At 35.5% G+C, this 20,031-nt stretch overlaps 3 protein-coding genes across 3 annotated transcripts; 1 reads left to right on the forward strand and 2 right to left on the reverse strand.

Moving 5' to 3' along the window:
• Positions 1-292: 292 nt before the first annotated feature.
• LOC113781346 (L-gulonolactone oxidase 3) lies at positions 293-4,426 on the reverse strand. The gene is made up of 3 exons (XM_027327264.1): positions 3,756-4,426; positions 2,182-2,437; positions 293-1,432 (listed from the first exon to the last, which is right to left on the reverse strand). Exons 1-3 carry the CDS (start codon positions 4,389-4,391, stop codon positions 618-620), a joined length of 1,707 nt encoding a protein of 568 aa, XP_027183065.1. The 5' UTR covers positions 4,392-4,426; the 3' UTR covers positions 293-617.
• A 4,674-nt stretch (positions 4,427-9,100) lies between these two features.
• Positions 9,101-10,743, reverse strand: LOC113781388 (U-box domain-containing protein 25). Its single transcript, XM_027327306.1, has one exon. It carries the CDS (start codon positions 10,480-10,482, stop codon positions 9,394-9,396), a length of 1,089 nt encoding a protein of 362 aa, XP_027183107.1. The 5' UTR covers positions 10,483-10,743; the 3' UTR covers positions 9,101-9,393.
• A 1,376-nt stretch (positions 10,744-12,119) lies between these two features.
• On the forward strand, positions 12,120-14,806 carry LOC113780735 (probable beta-1,4-xylosyltransferase IRX9H). The gene is made up of 3 exons (XM_027326513.1): positions 12,120-13,045; positions 13,702-13,954; positions 14,603-14,806. The coding sequence occupies exons 1-3, from the start codon at positions 12,120-12,122 to the stop codon at positions 14,804-14,806; spliced, it is 1,383 nt and encodes a 460-aa protein (XP_027182314.1).
• The last annotated feature ends 5,225 nt before the right edge of the window (positions 14,807-20,031 follow it).

Raw genomic sequence — 20,031 nt, forward strand, 5'->3', positions numbered from 1 at the left:
AAAAAATATTATTTGCACTCTATTTTTTGTTATTAAACTTTCATCATTTGTTTCGTCATATGATGTAATAAATGAAAACTATATGATTAAAATGACAGTAGAAGTGTGATTAACAAAAATTAGAGTGCATATAATATTTCTCAAAAAAAAAAATTAAAGTTGGTTTCTTCATCTTTCTATGTGATAACGCATGTTTTAGGACAACTGGGGACGATATCTATAGTCCAAACAGAACAGGTAAAGCATATTGGCATCATCAATAGGTGAATATTGTGCTGTAAAAGAAAAGACGAGGACTTTCCAATATCTTTCAACTCAAATTTGTACCTTTGTTTCTTTTCATCATACCATCGTTGAAAAATTGAGTGTTATACCGTTAACTATGTCCTCGCACAAGCATACAACTTTGGTTGTGTAGTCCATAACTTCAATGATGACTGAATAAAGCAAATAGGAAACATTTTTTTCCCCTGATAGAACTGTGAAAACTGGAGTTCTCGGCTAAGATCCAGAAGAACTGAACAAATCTTGATTTCTGTCCTGGGTTGTTCCCGGCTTCTTTCTTAATTCTTTGGTACTTTTCTACCAACTTCTACGGATTCTTCCAGTAATCTTCATCAATGTACCGCAGACATTGAATACCTGCACACACGAGCTTCAGTATAAACAAGGCCGGATCGACAAAAATAACCTTTCTCGGGGCTACAATGTCTGTCCTCCGAGCAAATACATTGCCCCTCTAGAGCACAGCCATCAGCTTTGTTTGATTGTCTCCCAAACAATATTTGATCCGACCATTCACTAGAGAACAGGTTTTGAGGATCTAATTGCTCCTTTGCAGCAACAAATCTGTTAAAATTGGGATACTTATTTTGCACATCCAAAAATGCCACATTTCTGTTCTTAGCCCAGTGAGGCCTAGCACCATACTTAATAAAAGCCATTTGCTCCACTTCTTCCCAAACATCTTGGTTCAAGCGTGGAGTTGAAGGATCATCAGCTCGATAATAGTTAAAATCTACCACCACTGAGTCTTCAGATTGTCCTAGATATGCTTTTGATGCTTTGATAAAACGTATCAGAAAACCATTATAGATGTCCACCCCACAGAAATTTTCTGGTTTCAAGTCCCTCAGTTTTCTCACGTCACGTAGAAAATCAATAAATTTTGTAGCTGGAAATATTGCTGTTGACTCATAAAAGAATAGCCCTTTAATTCTTGGATCCCAAGAACATGCCTGGTCAATTCTTGCAGGTGATGAATTTAAACAAGAACCTGAAGTCTGCATTTTTCCTTGTCGACCCACTACTGGATATCCAGTAAAGATAAGGTTGTTCTTTAATCCATTTGCTGTTAATTTCTTGTAAGCCACGAAAGAAGATGCTAATGTGCATTTTCCATTGGCATTTCTTGCGTTTTCAAATGATTTCTCTGCTCATACATCAAATGAAACAAAAGTAAAGTCAAATTACACCACTAAAAAAGCAATCAATCACCATAATATATAAGACTCTTTTCATTTTTATTTTCAGAATCTGTCTAATACATGTAGGTTTCTCACATCTAGAGTCCTTCAAGTTTTTTCAAAACATTGGGGCTTGTTCTCGGTTGATTATTTTACCTGATCATATATTTTGATTTTGGATAATTAATTTTTTTGATGTTCTCATCTACATTAGTATTTAGATTATAGATTTCTTAATACCTAAAAAAACTAAAATCCATAATCTAATAGCTTTTGCTAAATTATTTTCTATAATTACTTTTCATAATCAAATATTGCAAAATTTAAAGCAAACAAGAACAAGGCCTAAGTTTTAGTCATCAAATTTTTGTATCCCATCTATTTAGCCTTTAAGGTACTTTTCAAGTTAACTTCACCTGAAGTTAAAGAACTTTTTCAGAAATTTTGTATTGGTCAATTTTGTAAACCTGTCCTTAGTGCTCCACATGCTTAATGTTATCCTAAACAAACTTCCACCCACCTTGGTCATTGTTTTGATCTATTCAAAGTCCACTTTTGAGGCTTTGTGGACTAAATTAAAGAACGACAATCACTAATTCAAGAATTAAATAAGTTTTGTAAAAAGCTGATGACCCAATATATTATGCTATGAAATGTACGTTGATTGGTCTTAAAAAGTGAGCAAGAAGGTCTAAAGATAGAAAAATCATGATACCTGATGCTCGAACTGACTGGGAGATAAGAATTGCATTGGGTTGGAAACCTATGAAATCATTGACTCCATTACCAGCAGTACTCAATGGAACCCTATCATCATATCTGTACACAACAGTATGTCTGGACGGATACCATTGAATATCTCCAAATTCGTGTTTCTTTGCATGGTCAAACACTTGATCTTCAATATGATCATCACTTGTAAAATTGTAAGTAATACTGCGTTTGAAAGCCGGCTCCAAAGAAAAGGTTACCTAGATAATAAATTAGTATGCAAATAAGGTGTGATCAGGATAGTAGTCTATTTATTAAAGTATCAGTCAAATCATTGAAGTCTTGGTGTTGAACCCTGTTATTGCATTCTCAAGTCTCAACCTTGTAATTTATCTGATTTTTTGTTCATATTTCCTATCAACTAATCAAATATGGATTCGTCTTAGGCAATTTAGATTGAAGGCAAAAGTGCAAAAGCATGATCGATTTCCTGACTGAAAGTACTGAGATGGAAAAACTGAACCCCGTATATGGGGTTTGCCATTTGAAAAAAAAAAAAAAAAAAGTGCCAATTGAACAAGGCATGAGATTTAGAAAAGAAATGGACTTAATTAATCTTATCTTAACAAGTAGCTAGGACCAGAAAGTGATGAGACTTAATGTTCTTCATTTTCAACCATAAACCAAATTTAAAAGTAAAAAATTTGGTTGTTTATGAAGATTAGGTTGTGAAAGAATGATGCATCATGCAAAAGACAAAAGCAAAAATACCAGAATTGATCATTGGGCCAGCTTCGAAGAATTAAAAATTTAAGCCGGTCTCTTCTACAAAATTTCAGTACCCAAACCTTTGAGACCCAAATGTTTCCTCCTGCAATTTAATATTGGACAATCTCTAACATGTAGGGTTAATATAAGTAAATTCTAAACACTCTATTGTGATTTTTAATCTTTGATTGATTGATTGTAATCCCAAGTAATTATCTAATCAAATTTGAAATTATTTTTCTTATCAATTATTTTCACTCTTACCAAAAAAGAATTTACCAGCATTTAGATTCTGAATTAGTTTCGCTCATACCAAGAAATAATTAACATGTGAAAGACCACTCGCTAACCAAACCCATATACTAATAAATATACAAATACTTCTCCCGTTTTGTGTCTTGTAGTATACTTTCCATTTTCCCAGTGTCTCTTTCACGGTCGAAGGTTGTATACTTCTAAAGCATTATTCAAATACGTGTATAATTCTTCATTAACTTGCTTTGCTCCTACGGTCAAAAAAGATTCTATCCTAGCTAAAAAGCAGCATATTTATACACACTAGTCATTTTTTTTTTTTTTTTAAGCAAGAACAGTCATACAATTGTACACACACTCGCTTCCCTACACCAACTGATTCCACCTCTACAGTGGATATTCCCTTTTTCTTTTACTTTTTGTTCTTTTTGTAAGAAGTAGTAGATAATCCTTTGCCCCTCCATATAGTTTATGTTGTCAGTAGAGAGAATCACTCGAATTAATACTGTGCCAGAAACGAATGTTTTAATGGAAAACAAATTAAGTCGGTCACACCTTAGAAATGACACCAAGCATTCCAAGCGAAACTTTGGCAGCATTCAGGAGTGGGTCTTGGTGATTCAGACTGATAACCTTGGCATATCCTTCCGATGCCGTTGCAGGAATAATTAGGCTTAGGCCAATAACATGATCATGAACGGCTCCACCAGCGCCCCACCACGAACTTCCATGAGCTCCGGTGCTAATTAGCCCGGCAACAGTCACCCCTTCCCAATACGGCGAAGCCACCAAACTCAGCCCTGCTGCTTCCACCTTATCAATAAGATCCCTAAGTGGTACTCCTGAATCAGCCGTGACAGCCATATTCGCCGCATCGATGTTTATATCTGAGCTGTACTTTTCAGTACTAATCAGGGTTGCATTTTGATCAGCCAGTATGGAAGCAGTACTAGTGGGACATGCCAATTTTGGAATAGTATGTGAAAATTTGGTCACAACTTTCACCTTCTGCTTGTTCTTGTTTGCATTGGCTACTGCAAACCGGAGTTCTTCCTCCGTTGTCGGATAAACAACGCCGGAAACATAGCAATCTTTTCGGTCTCCCCATACCCCATAAGAATTGTGAAGGATGCAACCGGTTGAGTTGCACTGGACAGGGTTTGGTGGTGGTATGGCTTGAATGGTAGACATCAGAATTAGAAGGATGCCATTAAGGAGAAAGCAGCTATGATTAGCCATGATGAGATGTGTCATTCTGAAGTGAAATCCAATTTTTGGAGGCTATATAAAGCAGGACAGTGCTTGAAAGCTAAGTTATTGGAGATAAAAGATTACTTGAATTGGATAGCAAGACAGGAATTGAGCAACTAGATGTAAAAAAACGTTGAAATTTGTACATAGGTGTGGGGTAGTTTAAAGTAAGAAAGGCATGTGAATTGTCAATTGGTGGGCTAATGGTTGTTTGGGGTTTTATAGGTTTCGAGTGTTTTTTTTCTCCACAAGTAAGAAGTCCATGTCAAAAGTTCAGTTGTTCTGCTGGTTGAATTTTTGGAAATAGCTCAAGATAGAAATCTTTGTTTCAAAAGCTATGTATCTTTTGGCATGGCCAATAGAGCCATTTATGGAGCAAGCAAGCGTGTATAACATTGATACCTTAATTAGCAATTATTCAATTTTTTTCGTGATAAACACGCAATCATCCGTTTGGATTGGTCAATTTTTCAAAAATAAATTTTTCAAATACAATGATACAATAATATACTAACAAAAATAACTCAAAAAACATATCATGTATATAATATATCAAATATTTTTAAAAATATTTATAGTAAAAAAATTTTATATACACTATTACAGTAAATTTTTTAAAAAATAGCCTAAAAAATAGCTAATCCAAATGGAGTGACAATCTATTGACAACCACCATTAAATCAAAACTTCCAAAATGAATAACGAGGTCAAACAAGAGATCAACAAATACCCAATCATGTAAGTATGGAAAACAATAATATTTTGATAGAGAGAAACACCTCAAGAGAGTCCAATATGTAAGTCAGGAACCCAATTTTGACCTAAAAGCTTAAACCATTAGGTTTTAGCCCCTTACTTACATATTAATATTCTTTCTCCATCTCTCAGATTAATGTGGAACATAACCATTTACTCATGAATCTAACAAATCTCCCCCTTGATAAGTAACCATCACATTAAACTCAATTTTACAAGCTCTTTTTCGAATCTACTTTAATACTCAACGCAAGCCCACCTTATCACCTAAGGTCACCTTGTCAGGACTTGAGGACTAAATTGCAATTAGGCAATAAATAACAATTTCGGTTAGTCTGTTAGAGGGTTGTTAGCATTAATGAGGTCAGTAGGTTAGTTAGATTACAGAATGAAGTAGCAATGATCGGTTAGCTCACTCTTATATAACAAGCTCAGATTGTAAAAGGAAAACAAGTTGATTGATAACAAATTGATTCTCCTTTCTTTCTCGTTTCCTTTATCTCTCTCTCTTTCTATCTCCTTCCCCTTATTCCCTCCCTTGTCTTGTTCTTCTCCTTCAACTGCTCCCTTGTAAATTTAGCTCAGGTATTCTACTTGAATTCTTAACACACCTCTTCTTCCAAACATGGACGCACTCTTTTTGACATCCAAACTTGATTTTTTGGACCTCTACCAACCCTTGGCTCTATCTCACACCAACCGGACCCCCTGCCAAACCCATGGCGCACCTGGTCCAATACTAACTAAACTCTTTAGCATTTCAGTTCACCACTAAGAAGAGAATTTTTCACCAGTCTAACTTCCAGAAGAATTCACTTGCCCATAAATAGCACAATCTCACAACTTGAAACTCTGATATCAATTTGATAAGGGGAAACACCTATCAAATGAGAGTACACCAAAGAGCTCAATATGTAAGTCAGGAACCCAACTCTAACCCAAAAGATTAAATTATTAGATCTTGGACCCTTACTTACATATTAACTGCTCTTTCTCCATCTATCAGACCAATGTGGGATATAACCCTTTACTCATGAATCTAACACATTTGAATCGAAAACAGCTCCTAATCCTAAAATTTAAAAACCAAGAAGTTCTTGTTTCCCCACGACCTTGTAAATATCCCTCCAAGAGAGACAAAACAGCACAATCTGTCGGGGTATAGCATATGTTATCATGAAAATCAACTTTTTTTTTGTTCGTGGTTAAATGAGGGAGGTGGATGTGTTGGAAAACTTTGGAGGGTGGATCTATTGAGATTTGAGAAGCAAAGCAAGCCGGTGAAAGGATTAAGAAATTTAATGGTAATCTCAAACTGCCGTGATTTGTTGCAGGACTAATATTAAGGGGTGGTTTGAGGGAAGTTTCCTAACAATAAAGAATTATGATCAAGAAATGCTTTGTTGCAGGAGTAGGATTAAGACGGGGTTTGCCAAACTCTTTCAAATATGCATGAATATATGCGATTTAGAAGGGAAGAATATGCAAACATGAGTTTGATTGATGGATTTGACTGACACCCCATATCCTAAGAGACATTTGCCATCAAAATAGAGGAGATAACGGAACCTTTCTCTAAAGAAATGAATGGCAAATCAAGTAGAAAAAGCAAAGAAAAGAGATAAATCAGAGCATAACATTTTGCAATATTAAATTAAGAGGAGGTGACAGAGACAGCCTAATTACAAACTACTAAATGTCACATAAGTACATCAATACATTTTCAATTTGCGTATACAACAAGGGAAATGGGGCGTTGCCTTTTTTCCAATCAATTGCATGCAGCCATCTAATCCCTTTTTCCTCGTAATACCATCAATAATTGAAACTCAGAATGCAAGCCAAAAGTTTAAAAACAATAATTACCTTCACCCACTAGAACCTTGCGAAAGATCCAAATACCCCTTCACCAATTGTCACTGTCTAAATGCCTGCTCATTTTTCAAGCCCAACCTTCTTGTAAGTTGGATCAGGCCGACTCACTACTAGCTTGGGCTATTGTTCCGTGTATAAATATTAGTAATTCTAGCTCGGGATTCATTTTTCTTTTTTCTTTATTATATTTCTCTGTAGTGGTTGGACATGATTTTTCTGTAGTACCAAAAAAGAAAACTTTTTCCCGCTTGGTTTTGCTAAAATCAGACAAATCTTGCTCAGAAGACACTTTTTCCCTGTTTCTGACATATTAAAGCCCTTGCATATTCAAGCATCAATAATGCATATCAGCCCCACTGCACGTGAATTTGCCATCCAAATTATTACTCATCCATTCGATAAATTAATAAATTAGAGAGTAAATAACAAAAAAAAAAAAGTCATTTGTGGTTAAGCAAATATACAGAAAAGTTTTTGTAGTTTCAAAACATACAATTTGGCATCTAGTAATTTGAACTAAATTGAAAAGACAACGGAAATCTTCAAAACTAACGTGTGTTTAAGCACACGTGCTTGTTTTGCAAATAGTTGTATATGAAAATAGTTTTTTTATAATTAATTTTCAATTGATATACCTATTCCACCCCTTACGGAAAAGCTTCATGTAGTTAACTCAAGGAGAAATAATCAAACCACAAGGTATTGGATTGTACGTTTTGAAACCACGAGAAGATTTCTTGTATATTCGCTTAATCACATGTGGTTTTTTTTTCACCTTAAATTAAACTCATCCATCTTTTTATACCATCGCAAGACCAAAAAAGAAAAAACAAATCAGTAGCTAGTTTTCTAGTCTAGGAAAGAATTTACACATTGGAGCACTTTGGATATGGTTTAACGCTAATTGATTCGCAACATTTGAGTATTTTGGAAATGAGAAATAATTTTTTTTGCGTGTGTTTTGCAAGTGATTACAAGGGACTTCAAATCCGGATTTGTTTGTCAATATGAAGTGTTCAAATATAACATTGTGGTTAATGTTAATAGAATTCCATAATGGATCTTCTGTCCCATCTTTTATGTCATTCTCTGTCCCACACTTTATTATATTGCTATTTTTGCTTCATTAACGTCATATTTTAGTTCTTTTTTATTTTCTAAAGATCCAATAACTATTAATTGGGTAAAACAAATACGGCAATTTAAAAAAAAGAAAATTAAAAAATATAGCAGAAAATTCATAAAAAATTTCATTTTTATGCATTTTGATTTTTTGAGTTTGTTAAATTTTGTGTATTACTTAATTAGTAGTTATTGGATCTTTAGAAACAAAAAAAGAAATAAAATATTACGTTTATAAAGGAAAAAAATCAATATAATAAAAAGCGTAATAGAAAATGGCACAAGAAATGAAACAGAAGATCCGTTGCGACAGAATTCTTCTATGAAATTTTTAGTCGGAATATGCCTCATAAAAGAACATATATCACCCTATTATGGTAGAGATAACAGTGTTCTAAGACCCAATAGATTTTGATATAGGACAATTTACATTCACATGTTCAACTCTTAAGAGTTCAAATATAAGTTTACTGCATGAGTTTTGAGAAAATTGCACCAAGTTACCAAAAGGTATAGGGTGAATATTCTTAATGCTAAAGTTTTGGATACCTCATGCAGAAAAGAATAGCTTTTAAGGAAAAAAAAAAAAAAAAACAGGTAGTTTTAACTTTTAGTGTGATCAGGATTTATATAAGAGGTTTCGAACTCAGGATTACTTACTTTTTGGACTCTCGTAAATTAGTCAAACAATCCCTTTAGGTCTTATTGCTTTTACTTTAAGTATGCTATACCAAACTTAGATTATTGCATAGTATTATACCAATGTATATGCAGCCTCAAATATGAATTAAAAGACCAAGCAACAATTAAAACTGTGCTAAATTAACAGATAACAATGAGCTGAAATTTTATTTTATTTTTTATCCAGTCTTCCAATCTACATATGGATCAATACAATTCTCCACCTTTTTTTTTTTTTTTGTGGTTAACCCCAAGGATTATTACGACTACCATATTACCCCAATATCATAGACTCATTACATTTTCCTAACCCACAAAAAAAAAAGGAAAAGAAAAACTCATAGTGCATAATACGTACCCTCTACACTAATACAGATATATCAAAACCCTTAAAACCCTAACCCCATAAAAAAGAGAGAAGCAAGTCAGGCAGGTCAATGGGACCATTTTGACCAAATTTGACAGATGACCTTAAAGCCGTAAGATTACTACTCTTTAGGACCGTTGATCACCCGTCTTGAGTCAAATCCAACCGTCCATTTTCCTCCTGCAGAATCTTCAGAAGTTGGGCCGCTTTTCTCCTGCCCCTAGCACTACAGTCACCTTGAAGAGCTAACATTACCGCACGCGCCACCTCCTCAGGAGGCGCCACCACCGCCCCATCAGTACAGCCACCAAAAATCACCGCCAGGACACTAATGGCATACTCTTTACCTCTCCCCTCCATCCTCCCCATCACCTCCACCATCATCGGCACTGCAAGCGCGTGAGACCTCAGCTCTGCCGCCCCTTCGGCCACCGTGCAGAGCAACTCCAATGCTGCCAACGACCTTTCTGCCACCGCACCCTCCAAATCCGCCATTGCGTCCACCACAACACCAACTGCCCCGGCTTCGACTGCTGCATGTCTGTCACCTTCGACCAAACATAGCGCCAATAAAACTTTACTGGCCGACTTAGCCATGACCCTTTCTTTTAGGCAGCTCACCACCCATTTCATCACCGTAGCCGGGCATGCCACCGCATCTCCACCGTCCGCAACTGCGCGTGGGTTTGGAACGAGTGACTTTTCCAGCAAGTGTAGCGCGCCGAGCTTGTCTTCGTCGGATCCAGAGCTGAAACGAAGCTCCGCAACGTGAAAAGTTTCTTCCAACTTGGTAGCGGATAGTGGCGGCGGCGGCAGAGAATCAGGCGCTTTTCTTGGTGGGGTGGGCTCCGAAAGCTTCGGCTTTTCTTGAGTTTGCTGATACGGGTGGATAAGATGGTGAGAGATGGGGGAGTTAGTCAGCGGGAACCTCCATTGGGTGAAGCTCTGGGAGGTGTTTGAGGAAGATGAGGATGATTCCGAATCGGGTTTGGTCGGTGCATGTGGTGGATGAGAGGAAGAAGGTGGAGGAGGGAGAGGTGGAGGAGGAGGAGGAGGTGGTGGTGGTGGTGATGTTGGTTTTGGCGGTGGCTGATCAGAGGTGGCTGGGAAAGGGAGTGCTGGAGGAGTGGTGGTCGTCGGACTGAGCACTGTTTGAGTACAGTTGCGAAAAAACCCGCAAGAAAAAAGTGGACGCGGCGCAGTTTTTAGCTTGGGGTGTTGAGATTTCATTGTGGCAATATAATGCACAAAAACACTTCAACAGTAGTGCAATTTGTGCAGCAAAAGAGACTTCATAACATCATCATAAAAAATAAATAAATAAACAAGCTGATAATCCTAAAACTCAGATTTATGTTGCTTTTACTGTGTGTTTTGTGAGTGTGACAGTGCGTGAGCCGTGGGAGTGAATCTACTTATATGAGTTGTTGGTTTCAGAGAGTAGTTTAGTGCTTTGGGGTCGTGAGGAGGGTCATAGTTACTGACATTTTAGTGAAGTTTGGGAGATTTGAACTGTGAAAGTATGATTCTTTGGATCAATCCATTTCATCTTTGATCACTTGGTTGAAATGACAGTGTATCTATCTATCAACTTGGATGTGGGGACTGAGGACAGATTCATACCAGCCTTCCCTGTCTCCTTCTGAAGACGTACCTACATTATTGATCACACATTTGAGGAATGTTATGGTATGAAAGAATTACTCTTGGGTTCCTCTATTTGCATATTCTTTCGACTTGGTTTGTCAAATTTATGAGAATCTAATTGCATTTTGCATGTACCTCAGTACCTCACTAACAAACTTGCAAAACATTTTTGGGTATTTAAGATCAATGGTTGTCATTTCCTTCTTTCTACTCCAATTTTTGCCTTGAATCCTACTAAAAGTACTGCAACCATCACATTTTCTAAACCATGCATAGGATTTGTAATTTAGATCGTAAATTTCCAAATCAATGGAAAAGTAAGGTCTCATTGAACAATTTAATATAACTATCATGGTTGATGTGATAATGAGTAAAAACTTATCAATTTACTGTATCATTTTCGAGTGTCCAATTAACATACCAAGATTCTTATTGTCAACTTTATCAAGGGTGAGTCAAATTGTCATGAACTGTCGTATGAGTACTTGCTTAGTAATTTGGACTGAATCTGGTGAGATGAAGTAATGCACTTGATGGATCCTCACAGAAAGAAGTTCAAGATGAGTGATCTAAGGTGTTCTAAAATTGTCATGGTTTCTTTGTCTTTTGGAAAGAGAAAAGGTTAAATCATAACTTCACATCAGGCTTCCCAACATTCCCATTTCCCTTCCCTTTCTAAGCATCACAAGAAAGGGCAGTAATTTTTTAGTTGCCTAATTAGTAACATGTATTACATGAGATCTGATTGTTTGTACATGTGCATTGGAAGAATAAACAGTCTAATGAATTTGGAATTGTGGCAATTTTTTATCCTCCAATATCACTAGGATCCTCTACGATATTTACTTATAATTAAACATACTTAGATAACAATATATTAATGCACTAAAGGGAAACAGATATTTTTTGTACATTTATTGTTTTGCTCAGAAATCGTAACGTGTTCAACAGTTTAAACAAGAAAAACGAGGTTTGCGCGTAACATTTGAGTCACAATTGGAAATAACTAAAATTAGACATTGAAGATCTCATTTTAATCATTAGTCTTAACTCTTAACCTACTTTGAAGTTATAAATATACGTACTCATACCCCTAGGTTACCCTCCATTTCATGTGCCTCTCGATTTTGCTGTGAGATATCTTTTCTACAACTTCAGCTAAATCAAATGTTAGTCGTGATGTGCATTTGAAGTTATAAGAACTTTGCTGGATTATTGTGATGGCATCTTTCAGGAGATCATTGTCAGTGGTGCCTCAACATGGAAGTTCAGCAGATGAGGAAGAATATGCAGTGGCATCTTCATTACCTAAATCACCATCGGTGAACTCAGATCACCTGCCAACAGGTGGTTTATTTCTACGTTCTTTCAGTTCATTAGACTATGCACTGTACAAACTTCAAACACTACTCATTCTTGGCTTATTCCCTAAAAGATCTTCTCGACCCTTAGAAAGGTTCAAATCAAAGGGGAACAGTTGGAGAAGGGCTCTTCTCCATTTCTTGGTATGTTTCCTTATTGGCATACTTATTGAGATTACACCATTTGCTTCACCAACTTTTTCCACGAATCTTTTGGCCAAACATCAGCCTTTCTCCTTGGAGATGCTTCAACAAGTCAATACGGTTCGGTTTTATCAACATGATGATCCAAAAAATTTTACATCTGCAGTCGAAGGAGTCGACATAAATGATGACGATAAACCCAAATCAGAAGACGCTACCGATGAACGAGAAGATGGAATTCCTGTTGGTGATCAGCTAACTGATAAAACACTTTATGAAGATATAAACACATTCAATAAGCTTTTGATTATTGTGACCCCAATATATTCTAGGCCATTTCAAGCTTATTATTTAAATCGTTTGGCCCAAACATTGGGAATGGTTCCGCCTCCTTTGTTGTGGATAGTTGTGGAGATGACATCTCAATCTGCTGAAACGGCTGAAATTTTAAGGAATTCTGGGGTTATGCATAGGCATCTAATATGCAAAGAGACTTTAACTGGCACAAATGATAGAGGCATGCTCCTCAGAAATGTAGGTCTTTCTCACATTGAGACACACCAGCTTGATGGTATCATTTATTTTGCTGATGATGACAACATGTACACCACTGATCTCTTTGACCAAATGAGACATATCAGGTCCTCTACTTTTTATAATTGTCCTTGTTCTTCACAGCTTTTGCCATTTAACTTGTGGTTCTTTTTTTTTCTTTAATTTATTCTTTTCTCCTAAATTAATTTTTTTTGTCCATTTACCTCTTTCTTTCCCAGAAAACTTAACAATAATTTAATATGTGGCTCTGACTTGTCTCAATCACTTGCGCGAATGATTTACAAGTCAACATGGTTATAAGTTTTATTGCACAAGCTGCATACATAATTTTCAAATGATCATTTTTCTTTCAATTTTTGTTTTCGGGCTCCCATTGTACAACTTTTTTTTTTCTTCTTTTGATGACTGGTCATCCATCATACTTTTTCTGAACTTAGTGGGTACCACTGAAACTAGCCAACTTGTTACAGACATAATACGGACCTTCTGCATTAGATTTGTTTTTGGATGATTACACTCTTTTCACTTGTAGCTTTTATATGGTTCTGTGTTCTAATAGTTAGCTTACAAAAATTTAAAAAGTAGGAACTAAATGTTCAAGGGTTTACCAGTTTTTCTTTAGAAATACCAGTCTTTTCTTTTCTTTTGTGTGTGTGTGTGTGTGTGTGTGTTGGGGGGGGGGGGGGGGTGGTTTTCCTCTCAATTGATAGTTTTTCTTGATAGTTAACTCTTGCATATGCAGGCGGTTTGGTACGTGGATAGTAGCTGAACTAGTGGGAAAAAATACGCATGCTGTTATGGAGGGTCCAATTTGTAATGGCTCTCAGGTTATGGGATGGCATTTGAATGAAAGGTCAAATAAGTTTCAAAAATTCCGCTCAGGATTATCAGGGTTTGCCTTCAATAGTACCTTACTTTGGGATCCAAAGAGATGGCATCGCCGCCCACTTCAACCAATCAGGCTGCTTGATTCAGTCAAAGAAGCACCATCCCCGGTGAGTTGTTTCTTTCCTTTTTCTTTATAATGTTAATCAGCATGAATTGATTGAGTTTGCCACATGATTGCATTCCCTCCGCCCCAAAAAACATGGACGAGGGGCAGAGCGGTCATTCTGTTTACGGCCAGATTTTGGCCAAAAAAAATTGTGCGATCTATATCACTAGTTGTATATTGATTTTCACAACATGTGTGGGGTCTGCAAAATTTTGTACTAAAATTACACGTTGTGCAAATAAAGTTACGTCGTGTGCAATCAAAGTTACGCGCTATTGAAAATGACCAAAACCGCCAGTAACGATTACTGCCCCTTGTCCCAAAAAAATGTAGTAATTAGTAAGGATAAAATTTATATACACCAAAAAAAATTTCTTTAAGTGGGATTAGATGCATCACAGCTAATCACAATTTCAATTTGAATATTATATTTTGCATACGTTACATGTATTCAACTCTATTTGTATATTTATTGTCAATGACTCAATGTATATTTAATTAGTTTATCCAATTAGTGAAGAGAAGAAAAGAATAGAGGAGAAAAAACACATGATTTAGAAGAGAAGGGGGAAGTACCAAATGCAATTTATTTATTTGTTGTATGTTTTATCTAGTCAAGGATGTATAAGTAGTTTTGCATATATTGCAGGTTAGCAGGTTCATCGAACAAATTGCGGAGGGCGAGAACGAAATGGAATGTTTACCACTAGCTTGCTCGAGGGCAATGGTTTGGCGCCTTGATGGGGAATTTTTGTATTCTTTTCCTCATGAAAATTCTACAAGAAGTAGCTTAATTCTGCATTGGCTGAACGGGGTATTAGATTTTGCCATCATAAAGAACTTGATTCATTAAGATGTTTATTCTTCCAGATTCATATAGCCATTCTCCGATTTGTTTCTCATATGATTTTATACTAATTAGTTTCTTTACGTATAACAAATCAATGTCTAACTTGCAGATCTGATATTGTAGTGATAATGTCCTTTCTTTTCTTTTCTTTTTTTTCCCTTCTATTTCTCTCTTATCCAACCAAACCAATATCTCATGTATGCTTTTAATATAATGTCGTATGTGCATAGAGACGTAAATGAATCTCATCAAGTCAAATATCTTAGTGCTCAAACTTGTTTAATAATTTTAACGAGCTTGAAATTAATTTTAAATTTGACTTGTTTGTTTACCGAACTAAATTCAAATGAGTTTTGATCGAATTGACCTCGAGAAGTTTGAAGTTTTTACCTATAAATTTTAATTTTACACTAATCAAATCAACTTGAATATCGAGTCGCTTATTTCGTCTTTGACTCCCATATATGCATGCATGACTTTCAGTCTCAACGAAAGAATATAGTGGACTTGCGGTAACTGATATGTGATGAAGTGATTCTTGAAATCCATAAGCTTCACTTTTAGGCTTTCATCAAAAAAATTAATCTTATACCAAAATAGCTAACAGAATAATCCATTAATGAAACGTCACATAAAAAACTCGACAATTACTTAGAAGTACATCGATCCCAAATGGGCTTTAAAATCTCCGCAATAAAATTTTCGAATTCACGAGAGTTCTACAATGATATGACAGCACATCTGTCTTATGTAATCCAACTTAATTATAGTCCCATGGAATATTATTGAATCCAAAACAATTATGCGAAACTAATTAATTAATGACAAACTTCCGATTTCATGCACTTTAACATGATGTCAAAACAACAGTTATGAGTTACGACTGTAAGTCTAGACGAAAATTTTGTCCATCTATAATCTGTTTGGATGGTGTGTTTTTTTTTTTTTTTTTTTTTTTTTTTTTGGAATGATGTGCTTTGAATGATCATCAAGCGACTCATTCAACCCAAATACAATCTATGTTTAACAGTAATGTATAATATTCTTCAAATCCATGAAATCTCCTACATAAACTACTTATATATAGGTCAGTCATGAGTTGAAACAATACGTAATAGTCGGTCATCAGATGCATGAAACAGCTATAAAGCTATTAAAAACTACTCAAGAATCAAAAATTCCTGAAGCCCATGCATGATATTGTATTAAACTTATAGAAACCTCATGACTTTGCCAACCATAAATCTTCAATCTTGCGAATTTTCGAAGTCATCAGAACCAGAAGAAGCGATAGAGTTGTTGCAGTTTTCAGTCGTCTGATTGAAGAACATATCATCACAACCAACTGCATTCATACCAGGATTGATATTACCGTTCAACAGCATCAATGTCATCGGCTCTAATCAACACCGTTTTCTTCAACTCTTCCAATGAAGCTTTATATTGTTGAAGCTCCTCCAACCCCATATTATCAATTGGTTCATCCCACCAAAAACTCCCATTATTCTCTACCTTCGACCCTTCAATGGTTTCCTTTCTTTTTGTCTCAATCTCCAATTCTTCAGAAACTTTGGCATATAGTGTTGGTTGTGTTCTTGTATCTCAGCAACCAATGAGGTGTTCGGATCAGCAACACATGATGATGATGCTGATGCAGTGGTATACCTGTTAATAACAGCATCAATGTTGGGGTGGCCAAATGCAAATACACCCTTGCCCAAAGAATGAACCAATTGCAACTTCTGCGCCGGTTAAGATGCAAAGTTCACTAGCTTTCTTCAAAAGACCGGCTCTCCGTTTGGAGAAGGTTACTTGCCTGTTGCTCAAGTCGTCTATCATCTTGATTTCAATCTTTTTCCGACCTTGGGTCGTCTTCTTCTTCATCATCATGTTGTTCATTCTGGGTTTTTGGTGGGATTTTGAGGAATTAAGGAATAGCTACATTTCTTTAGTATCCTATTATACTAGTTTGAACCTTCCTTAATATCTACCTGTAATTTTCTTTCCTAAACACTTCAAAGATTTTATCCTGATTCTGAAGATATATTCTTTCCAGTTTTTTCCATTGTCTCGCCCTCTAATTTTATCCTTGATTGATGGATTAGTCTTAGAAATGCTACTATTATATATTGTTCCACCACCTTCCTTAATATTTACCAGTAATCTTGTTACTTGAAAATTTTAAAGATATATACTATATTATCCAGTTTTCCATTGTTTCACCATCTAAATTTGTCCTAGATTGATACTCTCTCTATCCCATTTTGATAGTCTTGATTTCTTGATTTTTTTCACCCAATTTAAAAAAAATTAGTTAACTTCATTGGAAGAATAAATCTAACCTACTATTTTTCTAATATATCCTTGTATTAATATTAGTAGTACAACTAAACATTATACCTTTACATTAATTGCAACAATAATATTGATGAAAAATTGCATCATTCAAGGCATGAATCAAAGGAATTAATGAATAAGGTAGGTTATATTCACTGATAACAAAATACATTAAATAAGGACATTTTAGAGAAGTTTAAAGTTTTCAATTGAAAAATCGAGATGGTAGTAATGATTTTCACTAAATAATGATTTTCACTTTTGTTGCTAATGAATTAGTACAAAATTCTCCATCTTCCCCAAGATAGAGAGGGTAGTAATCCCCAAGCACAAAATTTCTAGGTTACCGTCGGTGCAAGGTGAAATGAATGTTGTGGCAACGACTTAGATCTGCTACGGAAGTTCAGTATCTCATGCATGCCATTTCTTCTTCAATCATGCCCAATTTTATAACTGTTGCTAAAATCTGTATGTTTTACCACAAAATCTGCAGTGGAAGAGCTTCTTTATGATGCTTCTGATGTTCCCTTCTCTTCCCTTGAATTGCACAGAAGGAGTTTCAATTCCTAGGTTCTCTAGTTTGTGTTTTTGTGCTCAGATAACTAAGGATCACCACTTTCTTGTACGCCCTTTCTCAGACTTACGTGGGATTCAATTAGGTATTATTCAGTGCTACTTGCATTATTGATCAAGTGGGCTGCAATCAAGAACCAAATGTTACAGGCTACACATGGATCTCTCAGCTCACCATCATAATTTAGCACTTTTGGTTGGCTAGCAAGCAACAGAAGTTGCCAAATGCAATTAATAATATGATAAAAGTTCTGGACTTGCGGATAGCTGGAGTGCAGGGCAATTGGGGACCAATTATATAGCTTGGGGGGTTTAGCCAAAGCTTTTTTTTTTTTTGTTTCCCTGCAGCAGATATAGGGGTAACTTGTAGTTACATAGCTGGCTTTTGTTCTAAAGCATTGCATAACCATAAATTTGCTTCTTATCCAGATTAAGTCATTAATGAATTTATTAGTCTACATTAAGAAGAGAATTTTGGTGACACTGAAACTAGTGATACCATTTTTTGCACTTCATTTCACGAAAGTTTGCATTTTCAATCTTCCTACAAGAATAATCCTGCAGGTACGTACTTAAAAGTATGCTAGATTGATTACAGATCGATCCTATCCTTGTTTTGCTGATGACCATTTCCTAGTCAATTTTTTAAATAGTTATTAATCTTTTTCGTAAAAGATTTCAGTCGAGCACTGTTTAGTTCCACGATAATCGAATTTTAAGAACAGTAACCATTACATTGGTCTCAAGTAGGGGTGAAATCGAGTCGAGTCGAGCTCGAGTAGTGGTGTACTCGAGCTCGAGCTCGACGCAGACCATCAGAGCTCGAGCTCGAGCTCGAGCGAGCTCGAGAAACAAAAGATCGAGATCGACTCTCAAGAAATGGCGTAGCTATCGCATGTCTTCATCCTCCAAGGTCAAATGGTAGATCTCAATTTTTTCAGATCTATTTGTTAGATCTGAAATTGCTGAATCTATTTTGTCAAATCTCAAATTCATATAAGGGTTTGAAGTAGTTAAACAGTAGATTTCACGAAAAAAAACAAGTACAGATGTTCGTTTGATTAAAGAGATTGATATCATTTGAATTACGTTGAAAATTATATTTGTAATTTCTTAGATTTGATGTATTTGTAGATCATTCAGATTTATCACTTTTGTGACGTGTTTGATGATATATTTTCTGCCATTAATGCATAACTCATGAGTGAAATTATGATTTTTGTTAGAAAAAAAAAAAACAAAGGGCAAATGAAGACATAGATGAACTTCTAATGTTGGCTGATATAGGTTCCCTTTCCCATCAGGGTTTGAATTTTCTTTACTCCCCAGCTTGAGCTAAACCTTCATCAACAGGCTGTCGGCCTGGATTGTCAGGTCCCTCGCCACCTGTCATTGAGTGCTTTAATTAGCCAAAAGAACTACTTGGTCCTCAAAGTAGGCAGAAACACAACAAAACTGTTAACCGCTCAATATAGGCCAATGAATATCAGACAGAAAAACTATAGCAGTGTTTGGATGGAAGTGTTTTTCGAAAATTAGTTTTTTAAATATAATAAAAAATTTTAAAAAGTACTTTAAAAGATAATCTAAAAATTAGTTTAAAATTTTAAAAAATATCTTAAAATATATTTTAGAAACTTTTCTACTCTTAAATATCCCAAAATATAATTTAAAAACTCTGCTACAGCAAAATTTTTCAAAAATATCCCAAAAAATAACTAATAAAAACTAATTTTTGAAAAACTAGTAATCTAAATAGAGCCTATATTTCGTGCAGTCCATTTTATGCTCAAATGCATGCAGATCTTGTCCCAAAATTTCACTCCATCGCAACAAGGAAATACAAATTAGGGTCTAAAGTGATAGGTAACATACAAGTCAGATGGTTCTTTCGTTAGCTTTTGGCATTAATTCGATTGAACCAAGTTAGAGATTGAAGAATTAATACAAACATATAGCTTTAACCGAGCTAGAAATATAGGTGGGATTAGTCAATAATCCAAATGCTGAAACTGAAAAGATTTTTCGGATTGGTGTCTTGTGATCACTGTTTAGTATATTAAATCATAATTTAAACGCACAAACGCATTCCATTAGCCCTTTGCACTTCATTACTTAACCAATTTAACTTCTTGTTAATGCCCACATTTTATCATATACTGTATATCTAAGCCTCCATGCTCACATATTATTGCTCCACTACATCTAGTTGTTTTTGTGATTTGTTTTCACTCTTCCACAGCATCCAAGAAAAACACATGCTAAAGCGGAATTAACCCTTTTCCACAGCATCAAATATGAACGGATCTAAAGTGGAA

Source organism: Coffea eugenioides, chromosome 8, assembly GCF_003713205.1.
Source record: "Coffea eugenioides isolate CCC68of chromosome 8, Ceug_1.0, whole genome shotgun sequence".
Taxonomy (NCBI): domain Eukaryota; kingdom Viridiplantae; phylum Streptophyta; class Magnoliopsida; order Gentianales; family Rubiaceae; genus Coffea; species Coffea eugenioides.

What these genes read in the sequence shown, in the direction of transcription:
- LOC113781346 (XM_027327264.1), bottom strand. Translation starts at nt 4,391, where the DNA reads ATGTCTACCATTCAAGCCATACCACCACCAAACCCTGTCCAGTGCAAC. An exon ending in TGCTTGGTGTCATTTCTAAG is followed by an intron (nt 2,438 to 3,755) that starts GTGTGACCGACT and finishes TTTATTATCTAG; the next exon opens with GTAACCTTTTCTTTGGAGCC. An exon ending in CCAGTCAGTTCGAGCATCAG is followed by an intron (nt 1,433 to 2,181) that starts GTATCATGATTT and finishes ATGTATGAGCAG; the next exon opens with AGAAATCATTTGAAAACGCA.
- LOC113780735 (XM_027326513.1), top strand. Translation starts at nt 12,120, where the DNA reads ATGGCATCTTTCAGGAGATCATTGTCAGTGGTGCCTCAACATGGAAGT. An exon ending in GACCAAATGAGACATATCAG is followed by an intron (nt 13,046 to 13,701) that starts GTCCTCTACTTT and finishes TTGCATATGCAG; the next exon opens with GCGGTTTGGTACGTGGATAG. An exon ending in TCAAAGAAGCACCATCCCCG is followed by an intron (nt 13,955 to 14,602) that starts GTGAGTTGTTTC and finishes CATATATTGCAG; the next exon opens with GTTAGCAGGTTCATCGAACA.
- LOC113781388 (XM_027327306.1), bottom strand. Translation starts at nt 10,482, where the DNA reads ATGAAATCTCAACACCCCAAGCTAAAAACTGCGCCGCGTCCACTTTTT.